Source organism: Coptis chinensis, chromosome 3 (assembly GCF_015680905.1).
Source record: "Coptis chinensis isolate HL-2020 chromosome 3, ASM1568090v1, whole genome shotgun sequence".
Classification (NCBI taxonomy): Eukaryota; Viridiplantae; Streptophyta; class Magnoliopsida; order Ranunculales; family Ranunculaceae; genus Coptis; species Coptis chinensis.
This window is the reverse complement of record NC_141458.1, coordinates 84,352,505-84,377,537: the sequence shown is the minus strand read 5'-3', so window position 1 is coordinate 84,377,537 and position 25,033 is coordinate 84,352,505. Positions and strand designations below refer to the sequence as shown.

Below are 25,033 nucleotides of genomic sequence, written 5' to 3'. Positions count from 1 at the left end.
CTACGCTACCTCAGGAGCGGTGACCGCCGTAGTGGAAGTAGGATCCGTGGGTACCACAACAACTTTGGCTCCGGGGACCGGTGCGGGGGCTTCTGGAAGGAGCAAGCCTTCCTTGATAAGCCGATCATACTCCTCCTTGATCTTCTTGGCCACCCTCTTATCGGCCAGCACTCGAAAATGGTCCTAAAGTTCATCCATATCAGTTTCATGCTGTTTGAGAAGGGCCGCCCGTGTCCTCTTGGTGCTTTTTGGAGAGAGCTGCGGTGGCTGCGTTATGCTGTGAGAGTAAGGTTTCGCCCTGGTGGCTCAGGTGGTCATTAACCTTATCCATGTAGGACAAGTGTGAGGCCTCAGCTGACTTGAGCTTGTCCTGTGCTCTGAGCTTATCCAACTCCGCGACCCCATTCAACTATTCAAGATGGGTGACTTCCTTCTCCAGCACTTCAACTTTGGACCTTGCACCAAAGAGGCCGCGGATCATGTAGGAGATGTCCAAACTCATCTGAAAGAGATAGTAGGGGTCAGGCTAGTCAGAAAAGAGGAAGAAAGCTACCTAGGGAGAGAAAGAGGATACCTTCTCCTAGCCGGTGTAAAACAAGGTTCTATGATGATCAAAAGAGCCCCCTTCGGCATAAGCGAGGTCTTTGGAAAAGTGAGACCCATAAAAAAGGGAGGAAGCCACTACAGGGTTCTCCAAGGCTAAATCATTGGCATTTACGATGCGATTGCGGACCTTGAAGGTAAGGCAGAAAGCGGGGACAGGGTCAGCGGCCCCTTTGCCAGATCGGGAAGCCGCCTCCTTACCAGGCCGGTGGTCAAGACGGACGGTGGCAGCAGAAATTGAAGTATGCAGATTGGCGGGGGGCTCTTCAGAGGCAGAGGGTCGCAGATGCTTTGAAGCCGGTCTAGGAGATGAGCGGGTGATAGTGGAGGGAGCAACCTCAGTAACGGCATCCTCATCTGAGTCACTGTCAAATAGTTTCCTTTTGTTAGCACCCATATCGGAGTGGGGAGATGTGGCAGAGGGAGAATGAGGGGACAAATATTGATCTTCCCAAGTGGTCAGGGACTGGTAAGAGTGACGAGTTGCGAACTGGGAAGGGGAGTTGGGGAAAAGAGTCGGGGGTTGGCGGGTAGTGATTGTGCGATGTTGGGATTTCTTGGAGGGTCGTCTTTTTTTGGTTGGCGGGGAGTTCCGAGGTTTTTGCTCCTTGGGTGGAGGGGGGCGGAAAAAGGGGGCACTATACCCTCCTATGACCTTCAATTAGGGGTCTGACAGTAGCGGAGTGGCGGTGGTGGGATCAATTCCAAGAACAGCGGATTGAGAGTGTCTAAGGTCGCGGAGCTTCTGGAAAATGGTGAAGAAGATATGGTCATAGGGTCGCGACTTCGAGTCTGGTCGCTAACCTGTAGAAAAGAGTTGCAAGATCAGATGAGGAACCAAGGTACATACGCATTGAATGATAAATAAAAGGGGGACTCACCACTGGGAAGGAAAGCCAGGTGATTAAGGTTCAGTTCAGGAGGAAGATCTGCGAACAGAAAGTTTCCTGAGATGTACAACGGATAATGGTGCCACATACACCTTGTCGGAAGAGGTGACACGGAGGACAAAATGTTGTTTTCTAGGGCAGACGCAGAAGGAATGATATCCCACACTGACATCCTTGGTGCTATTTTTTATGTAAAAGTGAGCGGTCATGTCGCGAACTGTTATCTTGGGTATCCCAGATTAGTTGTAGTGGTTCACAGCATACATAACCCTCCAGAAGTTGCCGATGCCTTGGCAAGGGGGGATGTTAAAATGGTTGCATACCTCGACATCAAAGCGGTGAGGGGTAAGGGGAGTCCAGCAATGATTTGCCCTACCGTGGCCACGAGACACCCAGCTTGTAAGGGACTAAATAGGGAAAGTAAGTTAGGTCAGGCACGTGTTCTAAGGTGACATCAGCAGGTATGCCATAGGCAGCCTTGACCGCCTCTAGATTAGGTCTACGGCTACGTAGTGGAGGCGGCAAGGGCAAAGGGTTGCCTGGAGGTGGATGGAGCCTCGGTGGGATCAAAAGGAGGGGGAGAGGCAACACAGTGAGAAGGGGAGGAGGAGGAGGTGTCGGATCTGGAGTCCGACATTGGCGAAAGATTTCACAGAAGGAAGAAAGAGAGAATCGTACTTTAAAAGAGTGATGTAGAGTACAAAAGATAAAGGAAGTAGAGAGGGAAGAAGACCAACCTGTGAACCATAATTTGAGGGGAGCTAAAATCGAGGAGACACCAAAAGGGACCAGCCAGGGGGTGACGCGTGGAGACACAGAAATTGAAGAGATGCAGGCAGTAAGCGCGTGGGGTGTATGTTAATCCAACGATGCGAGGGAAGTGGAAGGTCATGGAAGAGAGATAGAATAAGCTGGACTCTCGACTCCCCGATCACTCGAAGATCACAGACTCGAGAGGGGGCATCTATAGTGGTAGGATTAGTGACCATGGACATTAGCGGGTGGATTCACCCGAAGGCAGTTTAGGTCATTTAGCCGTGGCGTATAGGATCAGAACTAAGGCACATGGTCGCAGTACAGAAACCCTACACATGGAGAGAAGGAGACCACAAGATGGAGGGACAAGTGGAGGGCCTGGATGGAGGAAGAAATAGATATAAAGAGAAAGAGGAAGAGAGGAAAAGAGGAGGGGGGTATTCATGAAGATACCAGGAAAGACCTAAGAAAAGAGTGGAGAGCGACCAATAGAGAGTGAGAGGGGGAATAGTGCTTAAGAGCTAGTGAATAGTGACAGTAACAGGGATTGGGTTATAACAGGTATATAATAAATATACTACTTAAAATATAGAATAATATTCTATAAGTAAGAATAGAAATATTTGGGAAAAAAATCAAAAGTTTCTAAAAGGCTAAGGCATATGGCATGTAAAAATTATTTAGAAAGGTCTCCGGAAAGAAAAAAGAAGAAGGTTTTCTTTTTACAAGAACTAAAACACCTAAAACACAAAGAAAAATAGAGACACGGATTGTGCATCGGAATCGATTTCTCTTTCATATTCAAGATACTTTTTCGCGATACAGGTGAGTAGTTATTTTGCTATTTCATCGAACCTATAGTTTTGTTTTACGATGTATACAGACATATTTCTCTGTCTAATGTTTTGTCCATTTTTACTATTCATTCTCATGTTATTTTATTGTTAAACTCTGTTGAAACTCGAAAATTGAAATTGAACTGTCGAAGCTTTATGGGCCCATTAATGGCGGCGTGAGCCCAAACAAACATTTGTCCTGTATATTGTTTGAAATTGTTATACTGTTGTTGTGCTGGTTGATTTCTGATTGGTGGTAGTGGGGGTTGGTCGGGTTATGGTGCTATTGAAATGTATGATTGTTGGTAGATAAAAAAATATTGGTTTTTGGTTTGAACTGTTGATGTTGTTGAGTAATCAAACGAGTAAGCAAAACGAGTAATCCATTGAAACAAATCGGTGGGTAAATTATTAGGTTGGTGATGGGGTAGTGTATTGTGTGTGAGGGCTGTGGAATGGCGGCTCTTAAAGCTTGAAGGATTCGTTAATGGCGATCCATATCTAGTTTGGAGGTAGGAGATTGAGTTAATAAATCAAGTTGGTGCTTTTGTTAAAAAGATAGGGTTTTTGTCAAGGATCAAAACCGATGAGATGAGGAAGGGAGAAGTGGTGGCCGGAAATTTGAGCTGGTGTGGTGGAGGGGATGACCGAGATTTGGATCCGGTGCTCCCAGTCTCACCTGTTCTAATTCTAATTCGCTTGGGCTTGGGGCTTGGGCTTTAGACTTGTTTTGTTTGGGCCAAAAATCTATTCCTTTGTTTTCTTTGGGTCGAACCAATTAAAGTTTTAGGCCAGTTTCAGTTTAAGTTTTGGGCCAGTTTCTTTTATTTCTTTAGGCCGGTTTTCATTTTTGTGGGCTAGTATTATGTCCCCAATTGGGTCAGGTTGAATAAATAGGATGTTTAGACTCTTGGATTTTGGTTTTGGGCCTTGATGGTGGACTATTGACTGTTTATTTACGTTACTTTTTATGTCATAAATTTTATAGACTAATCCCATAGTAGAATGCTATGGAAGCTTATATAAATTTGGTTTTCATTATCTAAGAAAGATTTGACGTTGATATATTGTGCAATTTATGACACGTGACGAGATACAAATTTTAAGAGACATGATCTTTCCTAAAACGCTATAAAAATGTTATGCGGTACGTTTGGAGCAATTGTGACGTTATGTGGTATGTCGAAATTGTTGTTCTGCTAAATGATATCATATGTTAGGATATCTATTAAAGGCAATATCTTTGAGAAATAAATGTAAACACTCCATCATTATATCTGTGAGATACTACTATGAGGTAGTATAATATTTGTGGATATTTTCCACGGGATTGTAGCTCAGTGCAATAATTTATTTGGCACGTGAAAGAATGAAAGTTGTTATGAGATGTATTGAGATATTTCCAAATATGGTGGCTTAGTGCAATAATTTATTTGGTACGTGATAGAGTGAAATGGTTATGAGATACTAATGTATGACATTTGAATAAATTACATAACGAAAATCCTAGAACCTAGCTGCCACAACTCATGTGATTAGCCCCTGTGTAGGGTGTGTGTAATTTGATTGGCCCTTCTGGCATTTCAGTGAATCTGAATGGACCTTCTGGCATTTCAGTAAATCTGAATGGCCCTTCTGGCATAGCCGAATAGTGGCTTGATTATCTCGTCCGCAAGTTATTATTGAGTTGGAAGCTAAGGCGCCTCAGTGGAGGAACTACCTACCTTAATTATTGTAATTAAGAATATTGTATTAGTCGTTGGAAGTTAAGGCGCCTCGGTGGAGGAACTAACTGCCTTATGGATTGTGTATTTATATGTATAAGTATATTTTGTATTTTAAGGCTACTCATACCAGCATTGTTTATAATGTTGACCCGATTTGCATGTTTGCTTATCGGGTGTGTTCATAAAATGAGCCCAGTTGATAAGTCTTGACAAGATTAGTGTTGGAGAAGGTTGATTGCTGCTTGTGGTTCGCGTTAGCGCCTCATTACAGAATATGTTTGTTTTCCCTTGAGGTGCAATAGATTTTCAGTTGAGATAATGTTTTTGTATTTTCATTTGTAACTATAATTAAAGCGTGGTTGAAAAGAAATTTGTAACTTAATTAGATTTGTGAGTTTTTGGAAATGAAGATGACTTTTGTTTATTTAAAATTTTTATTGGTTTCAAATTATTAGAATAGTTAAATAGATGATGGGTTTTTTGGAAGTGGAGAGTGCATCATACCTCGAAAATCGAAAAGTCGGGAACAAATATTATGTTTTTCCGATTTTGTCGAAATTCGGGGTGTGACATAGCCCTTCTTACACTTAATGAAAAGACAACTCATACTTTTTATTGCCTTTTTTAGGTTATAGATAAATTCAAACCACTTATCATAAAAGCTGCATCTTAGTACCAAAAGGAGCCTTAATCACGCTTATTATGAAGACTAGAAGTTGCTATGAAAAAGTGCTAAAAAAGTCAAAGTCAAATTCAAAGTCAAAGGTCAAAGACTCATAACCAAATAGCTGAAAGTCAAAGTCCTCAACTCAAAAGACCAGAGATAGATGTCCTTAAAACAAAAGATAGCTTTCACTAAAACCTATCTTGATCAAGAAGATATTAAAAAGCAAAAACATAAAGTAAAAGGTGAGGTCTCTCAAATGTAATGGAGAAGGGCAAATCAATTACTTGCATAAAGTAGGGGTATAATAACTAAAAGTTAGGGAGAGAAAATGAACCTAGACTTATTTTAGTGTCATGTAGTATTTAATTTCTAGTTTTTTACATTCAAGTCATTTTACTTTATTGTTCTTCATTTTAATCTTGTTATTTGCTTTTATATTTCAATCAACCAATCATCTTTCTTTGTTGTTCTTTCTTCAATCAATCATTTTCTTTCATTGCTTTCAAGTTTATGTTATTCAATCATTAAACCACTTAAACTTTTATTTCAATGTTCTTCATAACTAGTAAACAAACACTTGTCCTAAACTAAAAAAACTACCTTCCTTTCTTCTAAAACTCCCAACCATTCAAACTCTAAACAATCTATGGTGAACCTCACATCAACAACTTTGAGATATTCAACACTAAAACTACTTTAATATACAAGGTTTTCTTTTGTGCATCAGTTGACAACATCTGGAAGGAAAGGAATGCCCGCAGATTCTAGCAATCTACTAAGTCAGCGAAAAAGATTTTTGAGAAACTGGTAAGGGATACAAGGAACTATTTGCAAGTCTTAAGACCTGAACTAAATGACTCTATTAGGGCTAGAAATCTTTTTCATAGACTTAACATTGCTACCAGATATAAGATGCAAAGGCAAACAGATTGTGTTTGGTGCCCACCAATTGTTAATCGAGTGAAAGCCAATATTGATGGCACTTTGAGTAGTAATGTAGTTGGTCAAGGCGGGGTAAAAAAAGACAAAGATGGGCAGATTTTAGCTGGATTCAGTGGCAGTGGCTTCATGGTTTATGTGCTATTTCAGGAAATCAAAACAATAGACACATGCTTACACAGATGTATAGTAGAAGGCTACAAGGAAATGGAGGTAGAGTCTGATTCATCGAGAGCTATGAATGCAATAATCAACAAGGTGGAGAAATCACCTTGGTACTGCCTTGATGTGATTAAAGCTATAGACATAAAACGGTCCAAGTTCACATTCCTCTCCTTCTCTCGTGCCTATAGAGAAGTGAACCGAGCTGCAGACTATCTAGCTTCACTTCATGACTCATCTAATTTTGTTGTACAGTTTGTCCCTCCATTAGATCATAGACTACAATGTGTTGTAAATAATGATCCAAGAAGACAAATTTATGTACGAAATAGTTAAATCAATACAGGTGGGGGTCGGCCTAACCCTAGCTTAATTTTTTTTTAAATAATAATAAAATTGTATAACAGTTTCTAATTTTTATAACCACATGCATCCGTTGTCTAGAATTTTGGTGCAACTTGTATGGACCATACTAACAAATTAAGTTCGGATTTAGTGTTCATTTAGCGAGGCCTCAATTCGAGTAAGTCATAAAAGTGTATATAAACATAATGATATGTTGTATAAACAAGTTAAATGTTGGTTATATCATTGGCGAAGTTAATTCGGCATGCCCACAACTCCCGTATAACTTCTGAAAATTTATCAAAAAATTGGAGAATTTGTCATTATGGTATCGACTATCAACTTCATATTACGCGCTCTTGAAAGGATTGAAAGGTGAGTTTTTTGGGTTTACATGGGCCCTAGTCAGGCCTTATTCAAGTTTGACCACTGATAAGACATTAAAAGATAATTTACCTATGAAATGTTCGATGAACTCAAAACGCAAGTAAACTAAAACTTTATACGTGCCTATATTTATTAAAGTTTCTACTCTCAATTCTATCGAAATAGAGTGGAGTAACAAATTTGTTCCACTCCTAGTTCTCTAGCATGGAATGATTTCATAGTTAACTAATCAGTCTTAAGTCTAATGAGAGGTTTACGAGGTGAATTAAATTAACAAGTTACGAATAATGAAATGCTACGGAATTCTGAATGTGAATCTAGATAAAGAATTAGAGGGGAATTGATTCCACCTCGAATCCAACTTAATCACCTAGCATAGACTGTTGTAATCCAATTCTTACGTTCTTACCATAAGAATTGCTCGTTCTAATTCCTAATTAACATGGCATTTCTACCAATTATAACTAGCATGTGAGGTCGTCCACCCATTCTCATGGCGAAACACAACCTTCTAGAATGGAATAGACTCTACAACGATTCTACACTTATTGTAACGCCCGTATTTTAAAAATACATTTTTATCTATTTAATTAATTAATTTAATTATTTATTTTCAAAATTCGCTGGACCGGATTTGAGACACGTGGGCCTGGTTTCTGGGCCCGAGTCTGTGTTGGGCTTGAGTTTCGGACCCAAGTATATAAACACATTTTTCTAGAAAATAGGGTTCAGAGAAAAATAAAATAATGAAAATGGAGGAAGAGCTTGAAGCTTGTTTGCTCGAGCGGTGGAGCGCGACGGTTCGGACTACGGAGGATTCGTCGGGTTTTAATTCAGGTGAGTAGCTATTTAGCTAGTTCACCGGATTTATAGTTTTCGCATATCGGTATACTGTTTAATGTTTTCTGTTTTTTTTTACTGTTCATTATATTGTTTTGATTCGACGTCGTGTTGTCGAAGTTGTTAAAACTTCGAAAGTGAATTCGATTTTGGGTTAAACCGTCGAGAATCAGACATTGAACTCAAGAGAGCGTCAATGGCGGCTCCTTTGAGTGTATGCATTACTGGGATGTCGGGGGTGTAGTATTTAAAGTTGGTTGTAGAGGGGATTGAGGGCTGTTCGAGCTTTACTGATGCTCTGTAAAGGTGTTAATGGCGGCTGGAGAAAACCGCCAGTTATTATTTTAGTTGAACTGTTTAGGATTGGGTGTTGGTGTATTGGTTGAGTGATGTCGGGGCTGGACGGAGGTGCTGTTGGAGCTTGGAGAAAGCTTGAACCGGCGTCAATGGCGTTACTGCCATTACTGGGATACTGGGGTGGGACGATTTTGTAGTTTGAAATGTTGACGATGGGTTTTTGGGAGTGGAGAGTGCGTCACACCTCGAAATCGAAGAGTCGGGGACAAATAATGTTTTTCCGAATTCTGTCGAAATTCGGGGTGTGACACTTATACAACTAAGATTTCATCAAGGCTTCATCAACCCCTCTAATGGAGGTTTAGCCTTGATTCATCAAACCATCATTTCCCATATTATTATAATTAAACATCATATCAAAATTCTAACTTAACTAATTTAACTAACAATACTTCAATCTAATTTAACAACTCAGAAATGATAATCAACAGGAATTAAAACTAGATCTATAATTTGAAATGACAAAATCGAAATTGACAAAATATATATTCTATTTATCAAACTAATTAAGAACAATGATTCTAAGAGTTTAATCTAAAACAATAATTTAATTGAAGATAAACTAAATTAAAAACAATTAAATCTAGATCTAGAATTATCTATATTTTTAGGTCTAATTAGCTACCATTAATAAAGAACTAAGCTTTTGTTTTTATATGTTTTCAGATCCAAAAATCGTGCATGGGCTTGGAGCCATGTTTTGGGCCAGAGAATCAGGCCCAAAACCCAATTCTTCCAGTCCAAAAAGGCCTCTTCAGCTGCAGCTAGCTTCAACAGACTTTTCGTCCACCTCTGCTCCTCTGATTGGGTCAAGGCTTAGACCATTGAAAAGCTCTTTCCGAGCCGGTCGTTTTGACATAAGGTAGGCCCAATTCCGAGGTCTGAGTCCAAAGATACGGCCTTCGGAAGTTCTGCTGATTTTGAGTGTTGTTTCTGCCCGCGTTGACTTTGACTTTTCATCTTTTGACCGGGCTATACAGAGGCTTTGTCTTCTTGAATCTTGGCCTTTAATCACCGAACTCCTTAGCAACCAACCATTGCTCCTTTATCTCATCAAAATGGCATATTTCTGCACATAATTGACTTTGAAGCCTGAAACGCATAAAAACACGTAATAAGTATTAACTCTTAATTATTACTCACATAATTGGTCTAAAAGTATGACTGTTACAGGGTTAAAACTACAGTTTTGGGCTCTTATCAACCACTTAACAATATTAACAACAATGATGAGCGGGCTTAGCCGACTAAAATCCAACTACTGCTTGCTCAGAGGTAAGAGCCAAGTTAAACCACTCCCTTATTTTCCTTCAAGCAATCTAAGTTCGTGCCTTTATCTAAACTTGCATGAACTAGCTTAGCGTTATTAGGCTGTTTGCTTATCGATCTAGTTTGCTATTAGAGTTTTACTCCCTTTTCTTTTCGTTTTTGTTTTTTGAGATTTTTAGACTTGGATTCCTTGTCAATTAAAGTTCGCATTTACTTGACCTTCTTTGGTAAGGCTAGCTTGGGAGCTAAAAAACCCCCTATTATTTTTAGGGTTAATGAATATTACCCCACTAGATGGGAAATTAGGGTCTCCCCCAAATACACACACAAAAAAACATGGTCAACCCACCCAAGTTGACTTCTTTTTTTGTGTACTTAGAGGGGAGACCCTAATTTCCCCATCTTATAAGGGGGAAATCTTAATTGGCTCATCTAGTGGGGGGTAATACTAGTTAACCCACCCTATTATTTTTTGTTTCCTTTACTTGACGTTCCTCATAGTAAAACATAATTGAACTTTGCTAGGAAAATTATTTTTTTCTGTAAAACATACTGTATAAAGTAATTTGCTAGGAAAATGGCCAGATTATAAGAATTTGCACTTCCAATTTTTTAACAAAAGTTATATTACCGCATCCCCTAGTTCAATTACGAGTTCCAATTTTTTAACAAAAGTTCTATTACTGCATCCCCTAGTTCAATTACGAGGTGTATATACTTTTGTGCCCCCAAACGTTGAATCTGGTTATGAATTTATGATGTCCCTGATTAGGGCTTGTATCATTTTTTTTTTTTAAAAAAAGTTAAGCTAGGGATTGGCAGGCCTCACCTATTGTATTACTTAAGAATCTCTTACATAGTTTGTTCCTTAAGCATACTCCTCCACAATAGTATGAAGGGGCTTATCAAGGGGGGGAACAAAGAAAAAAGGCATTACATTATGTGCATCCTGTGATGGACTAATAGTAGCCAAATAGTCTGTTGCCATGTTCGTCTCTCATACTACATGACTGAAGGAGATGTACTCAAATAGGAGACTCAAACTTTGAATGGCAGTGATTAAATTCAGGCAGTACCAAGGGGGCTTCTCTTGCTTGTTAATAGCGTTTACTGCCCTTAGTGAATCTGACGCAACTTCCACTTTCCGAAGCCTATCATGGAGGCATCTTTTTAATCTAACTTCCATAGCTAGATGTTCTTGGAATAGTACTGATTGCATTCCGCCATTCCTTGTGTAAGCCGCAACAACTTAACCTTGGCTGTCTCGTATTGCCCCTCCATGTCTAGTACCATTACTGCTTAAGCTTCCATCAGTATTAAGCTTAACTCTATTTAAGGGTGGTGCATCCCAAGAGCAACCAGTATTCACCAGGACCTTGAACTGCAAGTTGAGTCCCATTCTGGTCCATAGAGCTCGAGCATCCAAAGAATCCTTTACCTGAGGCTTCAGAACTACTAGGTAGTTTTTGAGGTCTCGTGCGAGCTTGTTGAACAGTGCCATTGCATTCTTGCCTGAACCCTGAAAGTGTCACCTGTTTCTCCCTTTCCAGATGGAGTCCACTGCAGCACATAACTAAACTTTGTATACTTCCCATAATTCATGCCCTTTGGAGAGCCTAAAGATGGATGACCATTCTCGATTAGAAGTTCTAGAATCAGTAGAGATACTGAGAACCTCTTTAATCTTGGAAATGATATGCTGGGAGTAAGGACACTCAAAGAACAGATGCTTAAAATGCTCTCTATTACTATTACATAAGCAGCATGTAGAATGAAAAATGACGTTTCTTTACACCAGACGGTCTTGGGTAGGAATAGTGTTGGAGAAGAGCTACCAACATGTAAAGGAATGCCTCGGCAGAACCCATTTTCCCCACACAAAATTATACCACCTCACTTTGTTTCCAACTGGGCTGAGGGTGGTATAGGCGCTACTAGAGGTATAGAGACCACTCCGGTGGGGATTCCACACTATATTGTCTTGTAGGAGATTCCTATACATGCTGGTAATGAGAATTTTAGTCTTGAGATCAGAAGACGGCATTTGAAGCACGTGGTAATTCCAATAACCATTATCTAACAAACAAGTGACCTTGGCATCCATAGGAAATTGCCACACTGACAAGGCTTCAACCTTGAACAGGAGAGGAGAATTGCCACACCAGATATCATGCCAGAGCAGCGTATTCTCACTATTAGCGATCGTATACTTGATAAGCTTCATAGCATCCTTTCTAGCATCTAGAATTTTTCTCTAAGACCAAGAACAGTCCTTCGGGGTTGTCATAATCCAGAAGAACTATTTTTTTATGTCGTGCTTCCAAGTCTAATCCACCCTTATAGTTTCCTCTTTGATCACCACTTTGAAGACTAATCCGCAGTAGGCTTCCCGATTCCATCTTTGAAGATTTGCAAATCCAAGTCCTCCTTCATTTTTTGGTTTACTCATGGTACACCAACTAGCATGATGAAAGGCTTTCTGCAATCCATTAGAGGACCATAGAAAGCGAGCACAGATTTTCTTAACTTGATCCAGAACCATTTTCGGCAGAACGAACGTTCTAGCCCAGAATATATGGAAGGATAATAGAATTGACATCAACATGGCTTTTCCTGCATGAGAGAGTTGTCGGGCTATCCAATTTATAACCTTTTGGGTGACTCGTTCAATTAAAGGTTGGCATTCTCTTATGCCCAACCTTCCCGAGATCAAAGGAAGGCCCAAGTATCGGACAGGGGGTTTTACTAGTTCAACTCCTAATATAGAAGCAAGCGATTGAGAATCTTGATGATTGAGGGCACCAATAAGAATGGTGGTCTTGTGAGTATTGATGTGTAGTCAAGTTGCCTTTCCAAACTCCAGGAGACATTCTTTAACCGCAAGAACAGAGTTGCTTTCCCCTTTGCAAAAGAGAAGGACATCGTCTGCGAATGCAAGGTGTGATAGTTTCACTCTTTTGTATTTAGGGTGAAACTGGACTCGTTTCTCATTGATGCTTCTTAAGAGAATACAACTGAGAATTTCCATAACCAATACAAACAGATATAGAGATAAAGGATCTCCTTGTCTCAAGCCTCAGGCACCAGGGAAGAATCATTCTGCTACTCCATTGATCATCACAGAATAAGAAGGAGAGAAAACACACATCTAGATCCATTTGCACATAAGAGGGGGAAACTTGAAGGTATCCAACATAAATTGTATAGTGTCCCAGCTAACAATATCAAAAGCTTTTTGTATGTCTACTTTGATAAAACACCTAAGAGTACCATGTTTCTTATCTTACCCTCGCAGAAGCTCATGAGAAAGTAAGATATTGTCCTGTAAGGGATAAAAGCTGATTGATTAGGATAAACCAAATCATTAACCACCAGTTTCAGTCTATTTGTAAGAACTTTAGACACGTACTTATATATAGTGTTGCATAAGGCAATTGGTCTAAAATCTTCTCCCGGGATGGGTAGTTATTTTGGGAACTAGACAAAGAAGGGTTGCATTAACCCCTCTGGGGAGTTTACAACATCTAAAAGCATTTTGAGTTGCCAAAATAAAATCAAGACCAATGGTAGCCCAGCATTTCCTAAAGAAAAATGAGTATATCCATCTAGGTCCGGTGCTTTATTGTCCTCCATCTCAAAGAGCGCTTGCTTTATTTCATCTTCTGTCACCTCAGAGTCCAAGGAAAATGAATCATTGACTGTGGCTTTGATTAGTAAGTTTTGGAAGAATACTGGACTAGAGATCTCCTCCCCTTTTGTGCCAAGAATCCGTTTATAGAACTCCCATATTAATTATGTCTTATTATCCTTGGACTATGTCTCCTTGATCATCTTGGAGGGACCAGATGCCACTTCTAACTCTTTTTTCCTTAAGAATATTAAAGAAATAGGCAATGCACTTGTCACCTTCCAACATCCATTCACCCTCTTCTTTAAGCTGAATCTCAGAGGCTTCTGCACTAGCAAGAGTCTAATACTTATTAAGAGCAACTTTTTCACTTTGGCCAAGGTGTAGATTGAAAGGGTTTTCTTGCAAAAGCTTTTGGATATCATATAGCTCCTCCATAGCTTTTATAACTCTACCATGGAGGTCGGAAAAGTTTTTATGTGCCCAAGGCTTGAGCCTTTCCTTCAGAAGCTTAAGTTTCTGCATGAGAATATGCATGGGATTGGAATAAACAAGAGTTTGCCACACCTCTTCAAGAATGGATTGAAATTCCGATTGCTCCACCCAGCAACTTTTGAATATAAACGGGGTTGTTTTCCTGCTTTTCTCAATCCACTCTATGAGAATAGGGGAATGATCAGAAATGTCGTGCGGGAGGAATTCTGCCTTAGATGATGGATACTGAGCCAACCATAGACTATTTACCAAGCTTCGGTCTATTTTTGTCATAATCTTGCTAGGTCTATCCACATTATTACTCCATGTGAAAAAGAATCCATTAAAAGATAAATCTGATAGGCCATAATCTTCTAAACATTCAATAAAGTCACTTGCTTCTCTCAGATGCATGGGCGCCCTTCTCTCCTCTGCTTTAGAAATGTTATTAATGTCTCCAACAACATTCTAAGGCAGATTTATAGAGCTATGAAGGGATCTAATGTCTTGCCATAACTTCAGTCATTCAACTTTAGCATTTCTCGCATAGACTACACTGAGAAAGTACACTTCATTGTTCGGTAAGTGAGTAACCTTACAATGAATATATTGATCAGACTCCATAAGCTTAGCAATATGCATTTTACATGGGTCCCAGCATATCCAGATTCTACCTAAGGGATCCTTGCTATAATTATTCATATGTTCCCAAAGTGGGCAGCACATATTGCAAATGCGCTCGTACTTATGCTGCCTAACTTTCGTTTCAAGCAAACAGTACACACTCAGCTTTTTTTCTATCTTGACTTTATTAATATCATTAGCCTTTTGATCATCATTGGTTCCTCACACATTCCACACACAGATAGGTGTAGCCATTAGTGACGTTTGTTCTTCGACCCCATAGGCCGTCCCTTTCTTTTGCTGCTATTCAGCTGCTTGGAAGAACTTCCAAGCTTCTCATTCTGCTGAGATACTATCCTTTGATTGGGGATAATACCGAAGGACAACACCCGAGGGTGTACTTGGAGGAGGGGAGAGGAGTAGGTTTGAAGACAATAAAACTTCATCCTGAAAGTGTTATGTTCTTCTTCAAAAATTTCACTTGAATCAAGAACGCTTTGAGGATCCTCTTCGAGAGCAAAAAATCTGCTATGATGCATAACATAAAGAATTTCTTCCCCTATAGGAAAAGGGACGTCAGCTCTCATAATAGTGATAGGAAAGTTAGTGTCCATTGCCATTTCCAAGAGTTGCATCGATTCTTCTTGCGATATACTGGAATTATCTGAGACAAACTGGACCAAAGCATTACAAGTTTGAGTGGGGGATTCACTATATTGGCCTGCTGCCGTGGAATAGCAACAATATCTGTTATTGGGTTTGGGAGAGTTTCCAAAACCTCTACAGTCAGAGGGGGTGTAGTCTCCACTGGGGCCGTTTCTACCAAAACGTCTGTTACTGCTGGTGCTTCCTCAACATTTTCTTGTGATGTTGTATTTCCTTGTGGTCTCCATTCGACTGCATGATTTCGTCTTTTTATTTTGCGTTGCTGGCTTTTGGAGAGTATAGGTGTAGGCCCAGCTGGGGCATTTGCATTCTCTTGGCTTGGAATTTGGTCCTTCCCTTTTTCTGATCGTAGTCTTCTACATTCAGCAGTTAGGTGGCCAACCATTGTGCAATGAGTGCAAAATTTTGGAAGTTTACCCAATTGTATTTCTTGCCAAAATTCAATGCCATGTTCCACCACTTCCACTGAGATTTTATATGGGATTGGTTCAATCAGATCAATTTCCACCATTACACTAGCGTGATATCTGCTATCTCTTTCAAGAGTGTTGACGTCAACTCTAATTGGGCTTCCCAGTCCTCTTCCTATTGACATTAGAGTTTCAACTTCCCAATATTCGAGGGGGAGTCTTGGAAATTTCACCCACACAGAGGCAGATGTCTGGCGATATGTGTCTGGGCTTAAGTTTGGTGTCCATTTTGTAAACCTCAGAAGCTGTCCTTCTATATACCATGTTCCTCCATATAAAATTTTGTTATCGTCATCTTCTTTCTCAAAATAGAAATTGGTATAGCCTTTTTCCAAGGGTGAAATTTTCACCTTTCCAATTAATCCCCAATTAGTTCTGACTACCGATCTGATTTTGTCCAAGGTTAGTTTCATATCAACTCGCCCACTAAAGATAGTTTACAAGCTTCAATGCCTTTTTCAACAGATCTTATAGGAAGTTTAATAGCTGGATGGTTATCCTTTATAGTCTTATCATATCCGCATATGTGCTTCCTTGGTTTTGTGTTACCATGACATTTCTACTTGCTCCTTGGGCTAAAGATTCAGCACCAATTGAGGAGGCATTGAAGACTATATCAGCAAAAGTCGTCTGCCTTGTTTCAGGTACAGAACCCTGCATACAAGTCGAAACTCTCTCCACATCAGAATCAACTTGCCTAGCCAAACTAGGGTTTTCAAACTCATAAAGGTCCATGCTTGATTGCCTTCCTTCTTGAACTCTCACTGTCGAACAGTGGAGGATTTTACTGAGTCACAGGAAAGCAAAGGGGGGTGATTTCTTGCACGAACTCTCACTGTCAATCAGTGAAGGATTTTACCTGCAAGAGACAACCAAGAAAAAGCGATCTTTCCCGAACTCACACTGTAAACCAGTGGAGGATTTTGCCAGTGAAGGATAAACGAACCAAAGGAAATCCTTGCTGAGCTCGATGGGGATTTTACCCGAAGAGGAACTAACAGCGATGGGGTTTTTGCCCGAAAAGGAACTAACATCGATGGGGTTTTGGATAAGAGAAGTATACCAAAAGTTATTTAACTAAACGCGGCAATAAATGGAGTACTAGATCACTGGGATAACTTAAGTTATGTCCCAACCAGTCGCCCAAGCTTTGGTCCCCATGACTCAAACTCACACTTAAGTTAGGGCTTGTATCATATCACAGCGTCCGGATGAAACCAGCAAATCAGCAATGCTCGGTACCATGGCCTATGAATCAACTCTATAAATAAATTATTGGCCAGTCCATAAATGCAGCTTAGATGACTTTGAATCGATTCCTTCTAAATTCTAATCATTGGCGGTCCCAGTTTATTCAATGGAATATTCTAAGGACTGAAAGAGAACTTTGGTGCGTGGTAGGTAACTGACATGCTAAAAGTAGAACCCAGTACAACTGAAAAAACTACTTCTGAGCACGTGCATCATTCATGAAAGCTGCAACCATTCTCAGATGCACGTCACTACACACTAGTCATTTTATAGGACTGACGTGGGACTGTGCGGGTAAAAATGCTATTGAAGAAATTCATGGACTAGATTTGAAATGTCAGATAGTCAGATACTCAGCTATTGAACGATAGAATGTACTACTCATTTGCTGCCTATCTCAGAATGTATCACGGTATCACCTACAGTAGCCGGATTCTGAATATGTCATGGCTTTCAACTTGCCGGGTTTCCAGACTTCGTGAAATATCATTTCAGCCTTTCGGTGTGTCATATACTTGCTATTGATTTCATGCTAGTATTCCGGTTATGTGCTGAAACTTTCTAAAATTTTGAGGCACACAATCAAGTTTAACAGTATGCACTCTTTCAATAGTGTATGATCTCCTAACATTATTCATACTAATTTTTTGTAGATATGATCTCCTAACTATTCTAAACATTGTCACAAATAATCAAAAAAATCAAAAAATTCTAAACTTGCCAAATGTAGTTAACAATTTACAAAATTTGGCTAATTGTAGACCGTTCATTTTCACCATTTTTTTATACTATATTTGTCAAATTTATAAATTTTTTATTTTTTTGATTATTTGTGACAATATTTAGAATAGTTAGGAAATCATATCTACAAAAAATTAACCTAATCCAAAACTTATAAATGCCCTAACAATTTTAAATTTGTTTAGGTGTTAAAATACGATATGTCCCTAGAACCCCTTCCCATAGTGTATATATGTACTGCACTCTGGAAACTCATTGCATTGGTAGTTTAAAAGAGGTTTTTGTATTAATGAACACCTTTACGCAGAGATAGTCAAATAGATAGGGTTAAGGACTGAAATGGAGGATCAGTTTGAAAAAACAAATCGTATAAAATATAAACAACATATAGTAGTAGGTCATTGACTTCTGTATTGCGTCATTGGATAATCTACTATCACTAACGATCGTGATCCTCATGTACCATGATTGATTAGAATGGTCCAGTGGATAGTAACCCATGAAAGATCCCTTACCAAGACAATTCCTAGTTGATATTGCTGGTTAACAATAATGGAACTGAAATGGTGGAAAATACACACAAGAATCAAATGGTTACGAGTCTCCCTTTTGGACCATATTCATTGAAGTTAAATGGTCCAAATTGCTGAGCAATGAGCATGTGTATCGTTTGGCTTGAGAAGAGAAAGCCACAGGTTATCTACAAGCTGTATGTGGTCCAATTGTATTGCATTGACCAGGGTGCTGAATTGCTGATCACTTGATCAGCACTTCAACTTGTGGGTGGCAACGCTTCGCGTCATCTGTCATCTGTTAGGAGAGCAAACCCAAACCAACCCAACTACTAACCGTGTTGAGTTCTTAGTCACCAGACCGTAGAGCGAGAGCGAGAGCAGAAGCAGGAGCGAGAGCATCAAAGCGCTTAAATCAAGAAGCTCCCATTTTTAGAGCGCATACGGAGTGCCTATACAAGTATATTAAAATAGATACATGTATGCAAAAGAAAATATAAAGATAGCATCCCATTAGTGCCAAATTACCTATTCAAAGATCATGAGAAGTATTACAATATACTAATTTCACCATAATTTAATACTTGGCGTCTTGGCTACAACATGACATTACAAATATATCACAAAAAGATGTACGTAATTGATTCCAAAAGATTGAGAATAATATAAGTTTACAAAATGAAAACAAAAAGATATAAGTTCCCACCAATCTTGTCAGTAACACTTGAACAAAGGGATTACACATTTACACCATGTCATGTGTCCGAATGTCTAATTAGTTTTATCCCTAAAAGATTAGACAAAAGAAAAGCAATTTCTAAATGATTTTAATCTAAACAAAAAATGAGACCAGGTCAACTATTTCAATCACCCTTCACGTGATCTCTTTCCACGTGCGATTTCTTCATGCTGACCTTGTTCTTGAGCATTGCTTGAGGACCCTTCAGCTTGAGAAGACAAATTAATGTTTCCAAGTGAGGCAACACAAGCATCATACAACAAGTTGTGCTCCCTTTCTTCAATACCCTCAATGTCATTCTCCAAATGAGCTTCATTAGCATAGACATCCCAGTTCTTGTAAGTTTCATAGTCAGCCCTATAACGTGACAAAAGTCGTTGATTATAGTGAACAAAGGCCAAAGATTCAGCATGATCAGCATTCATATGGTTCCTCTTCACACTATGAATGTAACTATAAGTGCTCCAAGCTCTTTCTGCACAAGAAGTATTAACGCTTTGGGATAACACTTTAAGTACCAAGTTGTGAAGTTCATGTGTTGTTACCCCATACATATCCCACCAAGCTAATGCCAACATTGTCACTCTATCTGCAATTGCTTGAGGTTGAGCAAATGTTCCTCCCTTGTTGCTAAGATAGTCACTTAGTTGTTGTCTTATCATTACCCTTTCCAATGGTTCACTAACCATTCTTTCAACCACATTCAAATAAAGTTGATCAACATATGGATCAGCATGATGCTTTCTTCTTTGAGGGCCACCTAATTAAGAATATCATTCGCACAAGTACATACAAGTAATTAAATACTATTTCACCATATTATATAACTAACAAAATTGGAAAACATTTACTGAAAATAAGTAAGTACCTCTCAACCAAGCTTGGGAGTAATAGTGTGGGTGAGCACATATGCCAAACAATGCAATGGACGATTCATCTTCTCCCACCTAAAATTAATAAGGTCTTCCATTATATCACTTAGCTCCCAATGATCAAGTAGAGCCTTTTTAATTTCACTTAACATATCACCCATCCTTTGATATACTTCACTAATCACAGCCTTGTCGGAATCGCAAAAGCAAATCATTAACCAAATTGGCTTTGTAAATGACAATATAAGCTTTGCTTTTTCCCAAAATTCATCGTCCAATATTGTTTTCTTCACTTTTTTATGCTCAATATTCTTTGAACGACTTTTCTTGATCTTTTCCCACTCATCACTTAAAACCAAACTAATTAAATGTTTTTTCACTCGAACAACTCGTTCTAACATAATGTAGTGAGAGCCAAATCTCGTCTTCTTCACTTGAATCACCTCTATGGCTGAAAAGGTGAAAAAGATGAACAAAGCCATATTGTGATGCTTTATGTATAAACAAATTGATTTCGCATGCTCATAAGTATCATTAATAAAGGATAACGATGTTTAATCCTTTGTCTTAGTTATATCCTTCATCGATAAGCTCAATGTGTGTTCCATGCAACCAGACCAAAAAATATGAGGGTGCCTTGCAGTAATAATTTCTCCAGCACTCTTACAGTTTGAAGCATTATCAGTCAAAACTTGGACAACATTATATCTACTAACACGCTCAATGGCTGTCAACAAAAGTTCAGCGATAAAGTCACCTGTCTTTTCCTCGCCGGAACAATCAACACCAGTAATAAACATTGCTCTACCTCCAGAAACAACCATCACATTGATCAATGTCTGATTTTTAATGTTGGTCCAATCATCAGAAGCTATTGACAGTCCATGTGTTGCCTATTGCTCTTTCAAAGGCATTAAAGCCTTTTCAACCTTGTACTTTTCCTTGTCCAGTAGTGTAGTTCTTATCTTCTCTGAACTTGGAGGCTTGTACCCTTTTGGTGCCTCATTTATTGCTTTCACCATTTCAAACCAAAAAGGAGACATTGGTACATTGAAGGGAATGCCATTGGCATAGAAGAAACTACATATCATTGCAGTGACATCGTTCCTTGCATTCACCTTAAACAAACCCAAAATACTCGAACTTGTGTTGCCAACTGGAGGAACTATTGGAGTTACTAGAATAGGATGCCTTTTGCTACCTCCATGAACTTTATTAGCTTCTTCTTCTTCTCTCTTCATTTTATCTCTTTCTTCTTTACTTACTTTTGAGCAAAGTACTACACCTTGGGCTTTCTAACCTGGTAACAAGCCAATCAAATGAGCTCTAATACATGAATATGTACCGGTGTAAGGATTCTTTTTTACATTTGAAATTGCATATCCACTTGCAGGCACCACCCTTTCGGACTTCAAGAAACTTCACATACTTTTTCAAAGGGGTGGATGAAAGTTCATCTTTATCGCCATGACCTTCATTGTTCAGACTGTTGACAAAAATTGGATCGATTTGCTCGTACTCGTCCATTTTAGTATACACCATTTTTACATAACTATATGTTAGTGTAAAGTGTTATAAAATTGGTAAAACAAAGTGTGTAAAGTGTAAATAATTTTTCATTTTACAAATTCACAAGTCAGCACAATAATGGTAATAAATGAAGTGTTAAATGCTATTCTATTGAATGGCGCCAAAGCCAAATGTATTTTTTAGTGTGTGATCTTTATTTCTTTGCATAAGGAAGAAGACAAAGCCAAACAAAAGCTATGAAGTGTGTAGTGGGGTTGTAAAGTGACAAACTTCACTACTAAAATCGAAATAGAAAGAAGAAGAATAAGTGCACTAGTGCCGTGAGAACTGAAAAGCATGTAATAAATAGAAGAAGAAACTTACCTTCTTGCTCAAGATGCTGAGCTCTTTATCATGACAAAAAAAGCTTATTCAATAATCAATTTCAACAGTTCAAAGCTTTCCCCTTTCTCCAGAAGTATGATATTTGGTAAAATAGGTAGATGAGGAGATCATATTTTAGTTTTAATCAAGTAGTTGTTGTAGTAATTTGTGAAATCATCCCCAAGATTGCGGTCTTGACCATTTGAAACCGCATTTTTTTATTAACAGAGCTGGGTTTTTCATTTTCTTAAACGTGGTTTTTAGTTTTTGAAAGCACCGGATTTGATTTTATAAAAGCGCGGTCTCGAAATATTTAGAGCGCGGTTTATAAATCTTTAGATCGTGGTTTTATAGCATTTTTTGAAATAAACCGCAAGAGCGCGGATTTTGAGCGGGAGCGAAGGTGGGGTTGCACGGTTTGTGTGACTAAGCTCGAGTTTATCAAATCCAAGTCTGACCAACCTATATAACAAGTTATCCACTGGCTGGCCCGCTATGGTAGCGGTCAATTCCATATCGAACTCACAAATAAACCCTATGCAAAAAAATTCTAGCATTTCACAATTTTCTATCACAAAATTAAGGGTGCGACTACAACACATGGCCCAGTACATAAATTTTTTACGAAGTCGCACCTGATTGGCTTGGGATCATAACGATGTGGCACTAAAGTGAAACTAATATCTCAAGGGTGAATGGGCGTGAACAGGAATAGAAATGAAAACCAAAACAAGCGCTCTAAACAACACACCTCTCTTTTGTCTATCTCTCTGTCTAACGATAGTTTCCGACCAAATCTCCCCATCTCTGTCTAATGATAGTTTAATTGAGGTAATTTTAGTATTAATTTAACTACTTAGATAGTTTGTCTCTCTCTTCCTAAATTATAAAAGATGTTTTTGTGCTTTGAATTTATTATTCAGCTGCAAGTTTTGATTTTTTTTGCAATTAATTCATATAGTTTTATCATCATCTACAAGTGAAGACGATATGACTGAAAATGAACAAGTTGAATGGGGTGATGCATGTGAAGACAATATGACTGAAAATGAACAAGTTGAATGGGGTGATGTATGTGAAGATGATGAACCTCACGGTGGTGTTATTGGTGATGAAGTCTATGAAATTGAAAAAGACATGAATATATATTCTCCATGTGAAGGAATGGAGTTCGATTCCCTTGAAGAAGCATATGTGTTTTACAATAATTATGCTGGTCACATTGGTTTTAGTGTTCGAAAGAACACCATGAATAGATCAAGAGTAACCAGAGAAATTAATGGTTGGACATTTTGCTATTCTTTTGAAGGGATGCCAGATTCTCGAGCCAAGCGATTTGAAGAGAGAAAGCGAAACAAAGCTGATACGAGGACAGGTTGTAAGGCAATGATGGCTGTTCTTAGAAAAAAAAGATGAAAAAAAATGGATCGTGTCTAAAGTTGTTAAAAATCATAACCATAATGTCATCACTCCAAGTAAAAAGCCCCTGCTTCGATCACAGAGACAGATTGACCCGAGCCAACATATTATCGTGGATACCATGGACTCAGTAGGAATTAGAGGACGCTTGATGGCTAGCTTTATGGCTAGCGAAGCCGGTGGGATTCAAAATATGGGATTTCCTAAGAAAGACTTAAGTAATTATTTGAGTACAAAATACCAAAGGGACCTTGCCAATGGCGATGCACAAGCTATGCTTGATCATCTTCAACAACAACAAATGGATAATCCTGCTTTTTGTTATTCGATACAAATTGACTTAGAAGGGCGTATGACAAATTTTTTTTGGACATATGCTAAGTCGAGGATGGATTACTATTATTTTAGAGATGTTCTTTGTTTTGATCCTACATATGGAATAAATCAATTTCGGTATGCCATTTGCTCATATTGTTGGTATAAATCATCATTTCCAAATAGTATTACCTGGTGGTGCATTGCTATATTTTGAGACGGAAGAGTCTTTTATGTGGGTAATGAAATTTTTTATGGAATCAATGTATGGAAAACAGCCGAAAGTTATCATCACTGATCAAGATTCAGCCATTGGAGGGGCTATTGAGAAATTTTTACTAGGTACTCATCATAGGTATTGTTTGTGGCATATAATTAGAAATGCAAGGAAACATTTGGCTCATGAGTTTGTCTCAAAAGAAAATCGGTTTAGGGATTTCTACAAGTGTTTATTTGGTTATGAGACTATTGCAGATTTTCAGCATAATTGGGAGGTAATGCTTGAAAAGTACAATCTAAAAGAGAATAAGTGGCTAGAAAATTTATTTGGAAAGCGAGAAAAGTGGTCATCAGCTTACAGACGTGACCTATTTTCAGTAGGTATATCATTTCTTGTATCTGTCTTTTGTTTTTTTTTTTTCTCGTGTTGGTTATCTCAATGGTAGTTACATCACTTTTCTTTGAATAATTTCTTTGTGGTCTAATTATATATTTGCAGGTATGTACACGACCCAACGGAATGAAAGTATCAACTCTTACTTTGATAAATATCTGACAAAAGGTATGGCTCTTTCTAAGTTTGTTAAACAATATGAATTAGCTGTCTTGGATAGGCGGGAGGAATAAAACAAGGAAGATTATGCCACCATTTATGCAAGGACAGTTTTAAGACTTAACATTAAAATTGAGAAGGAGGCAGCTGAAGTTTATACAAGAAGTATCTTTTGTAAGTTTCAAGAGCAATTATATCAAGGTTTTTTTTACCGCCATAGGAAAGTTGATGAGCATGGAACAAAATGTGTCTACAAAGTGTGGATGGAAGGACACAGTCAGGTAGCTCGCACCGTCCTATTTGAGCCTTCTACAATGAGTGCAAAATGTAGCTGCCAATTGTATGAATTTGCAGGTTATTTGTGTAGGCATATCTTGAATATTTTTTTGGTTGAAGATGTTCAAACTCTCCCAAAATAGCATGTACTCAAAAGATGGACAAGAGAAGCAAAATCTAGTTCGGTGGTGTTCATAAATGAAGAAATTCAAGTGAGTCGTCAAGAAAGTAAAACAAGTAAATATTGCAAACTTTGCAAATTGGGAGTCAATATTGCATGTAAGGCTTCACCGCCTGATGAAGTATACGAAGTGGCAATGAAAGGTTTACGCAATACCTTATGAGATGTTGAAGCTGCACTTAGGAATATATCATTACGTTTGGAGGAGCAGAATGAAAAAACTGAAAATTGAAAAGGAGAAAAATAATCAAACAAGAACCCAGTTGCCCATATTCAAAAGCCATTACTTGATCCACCTTTTGTGAAGATCAATGGTCGACCCAAGGATTTTACATCGTTTCTTGATAAGGGGAAAAATGGGACGAGGAAAGGCAATAAGAAAAGTACTCAAGCAAAGCCAAATGCCAAAAAGAATAAAACTC

General features: G+C 38.7%; 2 protein-coding genes across 2 annotated transcripts; one reads left to right on the top strand and one right to left on the bottom strand.

Moving 5' to 3' along the window:
* Positions 1 to 6,391: 6,391 nt before the first annotated feature.
* LOC147511197 (uncharacterized) lies at positions 6,392 to 6,916 on the top strand. Its single transcript, XM_086598390.1, has one exon. The coding sequence runs from the start codon at positions 6,392 to 6,394 to the stop codon at positions 6,914 to 6,916; it is 525 nt and encodes a 174-aa protein (XP_086454516.1).
* Positions 6,917 to 19,011: 12,095 nt separating this feature from the next.
* Positions 19,012 to 20,579, bottom strand: LOC147511196 (uncharacterized). The gene is made up of 3 exons (XM_086598389.1): positions 20,423 to 20,579; positions 19,760 to 20,206; positions 19,012 to 19,643 (listed from the first exon to the last, which is right to left on the bottom strand). Exons 1-3 carry the CDS (start codon positions 20,577 to 20,579, stop codon positions 19,012 to 19,014), a joined length of 1,236 nt encoding a protein of 411 aa, XP_086454515.1.
* Positions 20,580 to 25,033: the final 4,454 nt, after the last annotated feature.

Coding starts and splice junctions, on each gene's coding strand:
- LOC147511196 (XM_086598389.1), bottom strand. CDS start 20,579: ATGGTTGTTTCTGGAGGTAGAGCAATGTTTATTACTGGTGTTGATTGT. Junction 20,207..20,422: donor GACTGATAATGCTTCAAACT/GTAAGAGTGCTG, acceptor TCACCTTTTCAG/CCATAGAGGTGATTCAAGTG. Junction 19,644..19,759: donor CACTATTACTCCCAAGCTTG/GTTGAGAGGTAC, acceptor ATTCTTAATTAG/GTGGCCCTCAAAGAAGAAAG.
- LOC147511197 (XM_086598390.1), top strand. CDS start 6,392: ATGCAAAGGCAAACAGATTGTGTTTGGTGCCCACCAATTGTTAATCGA.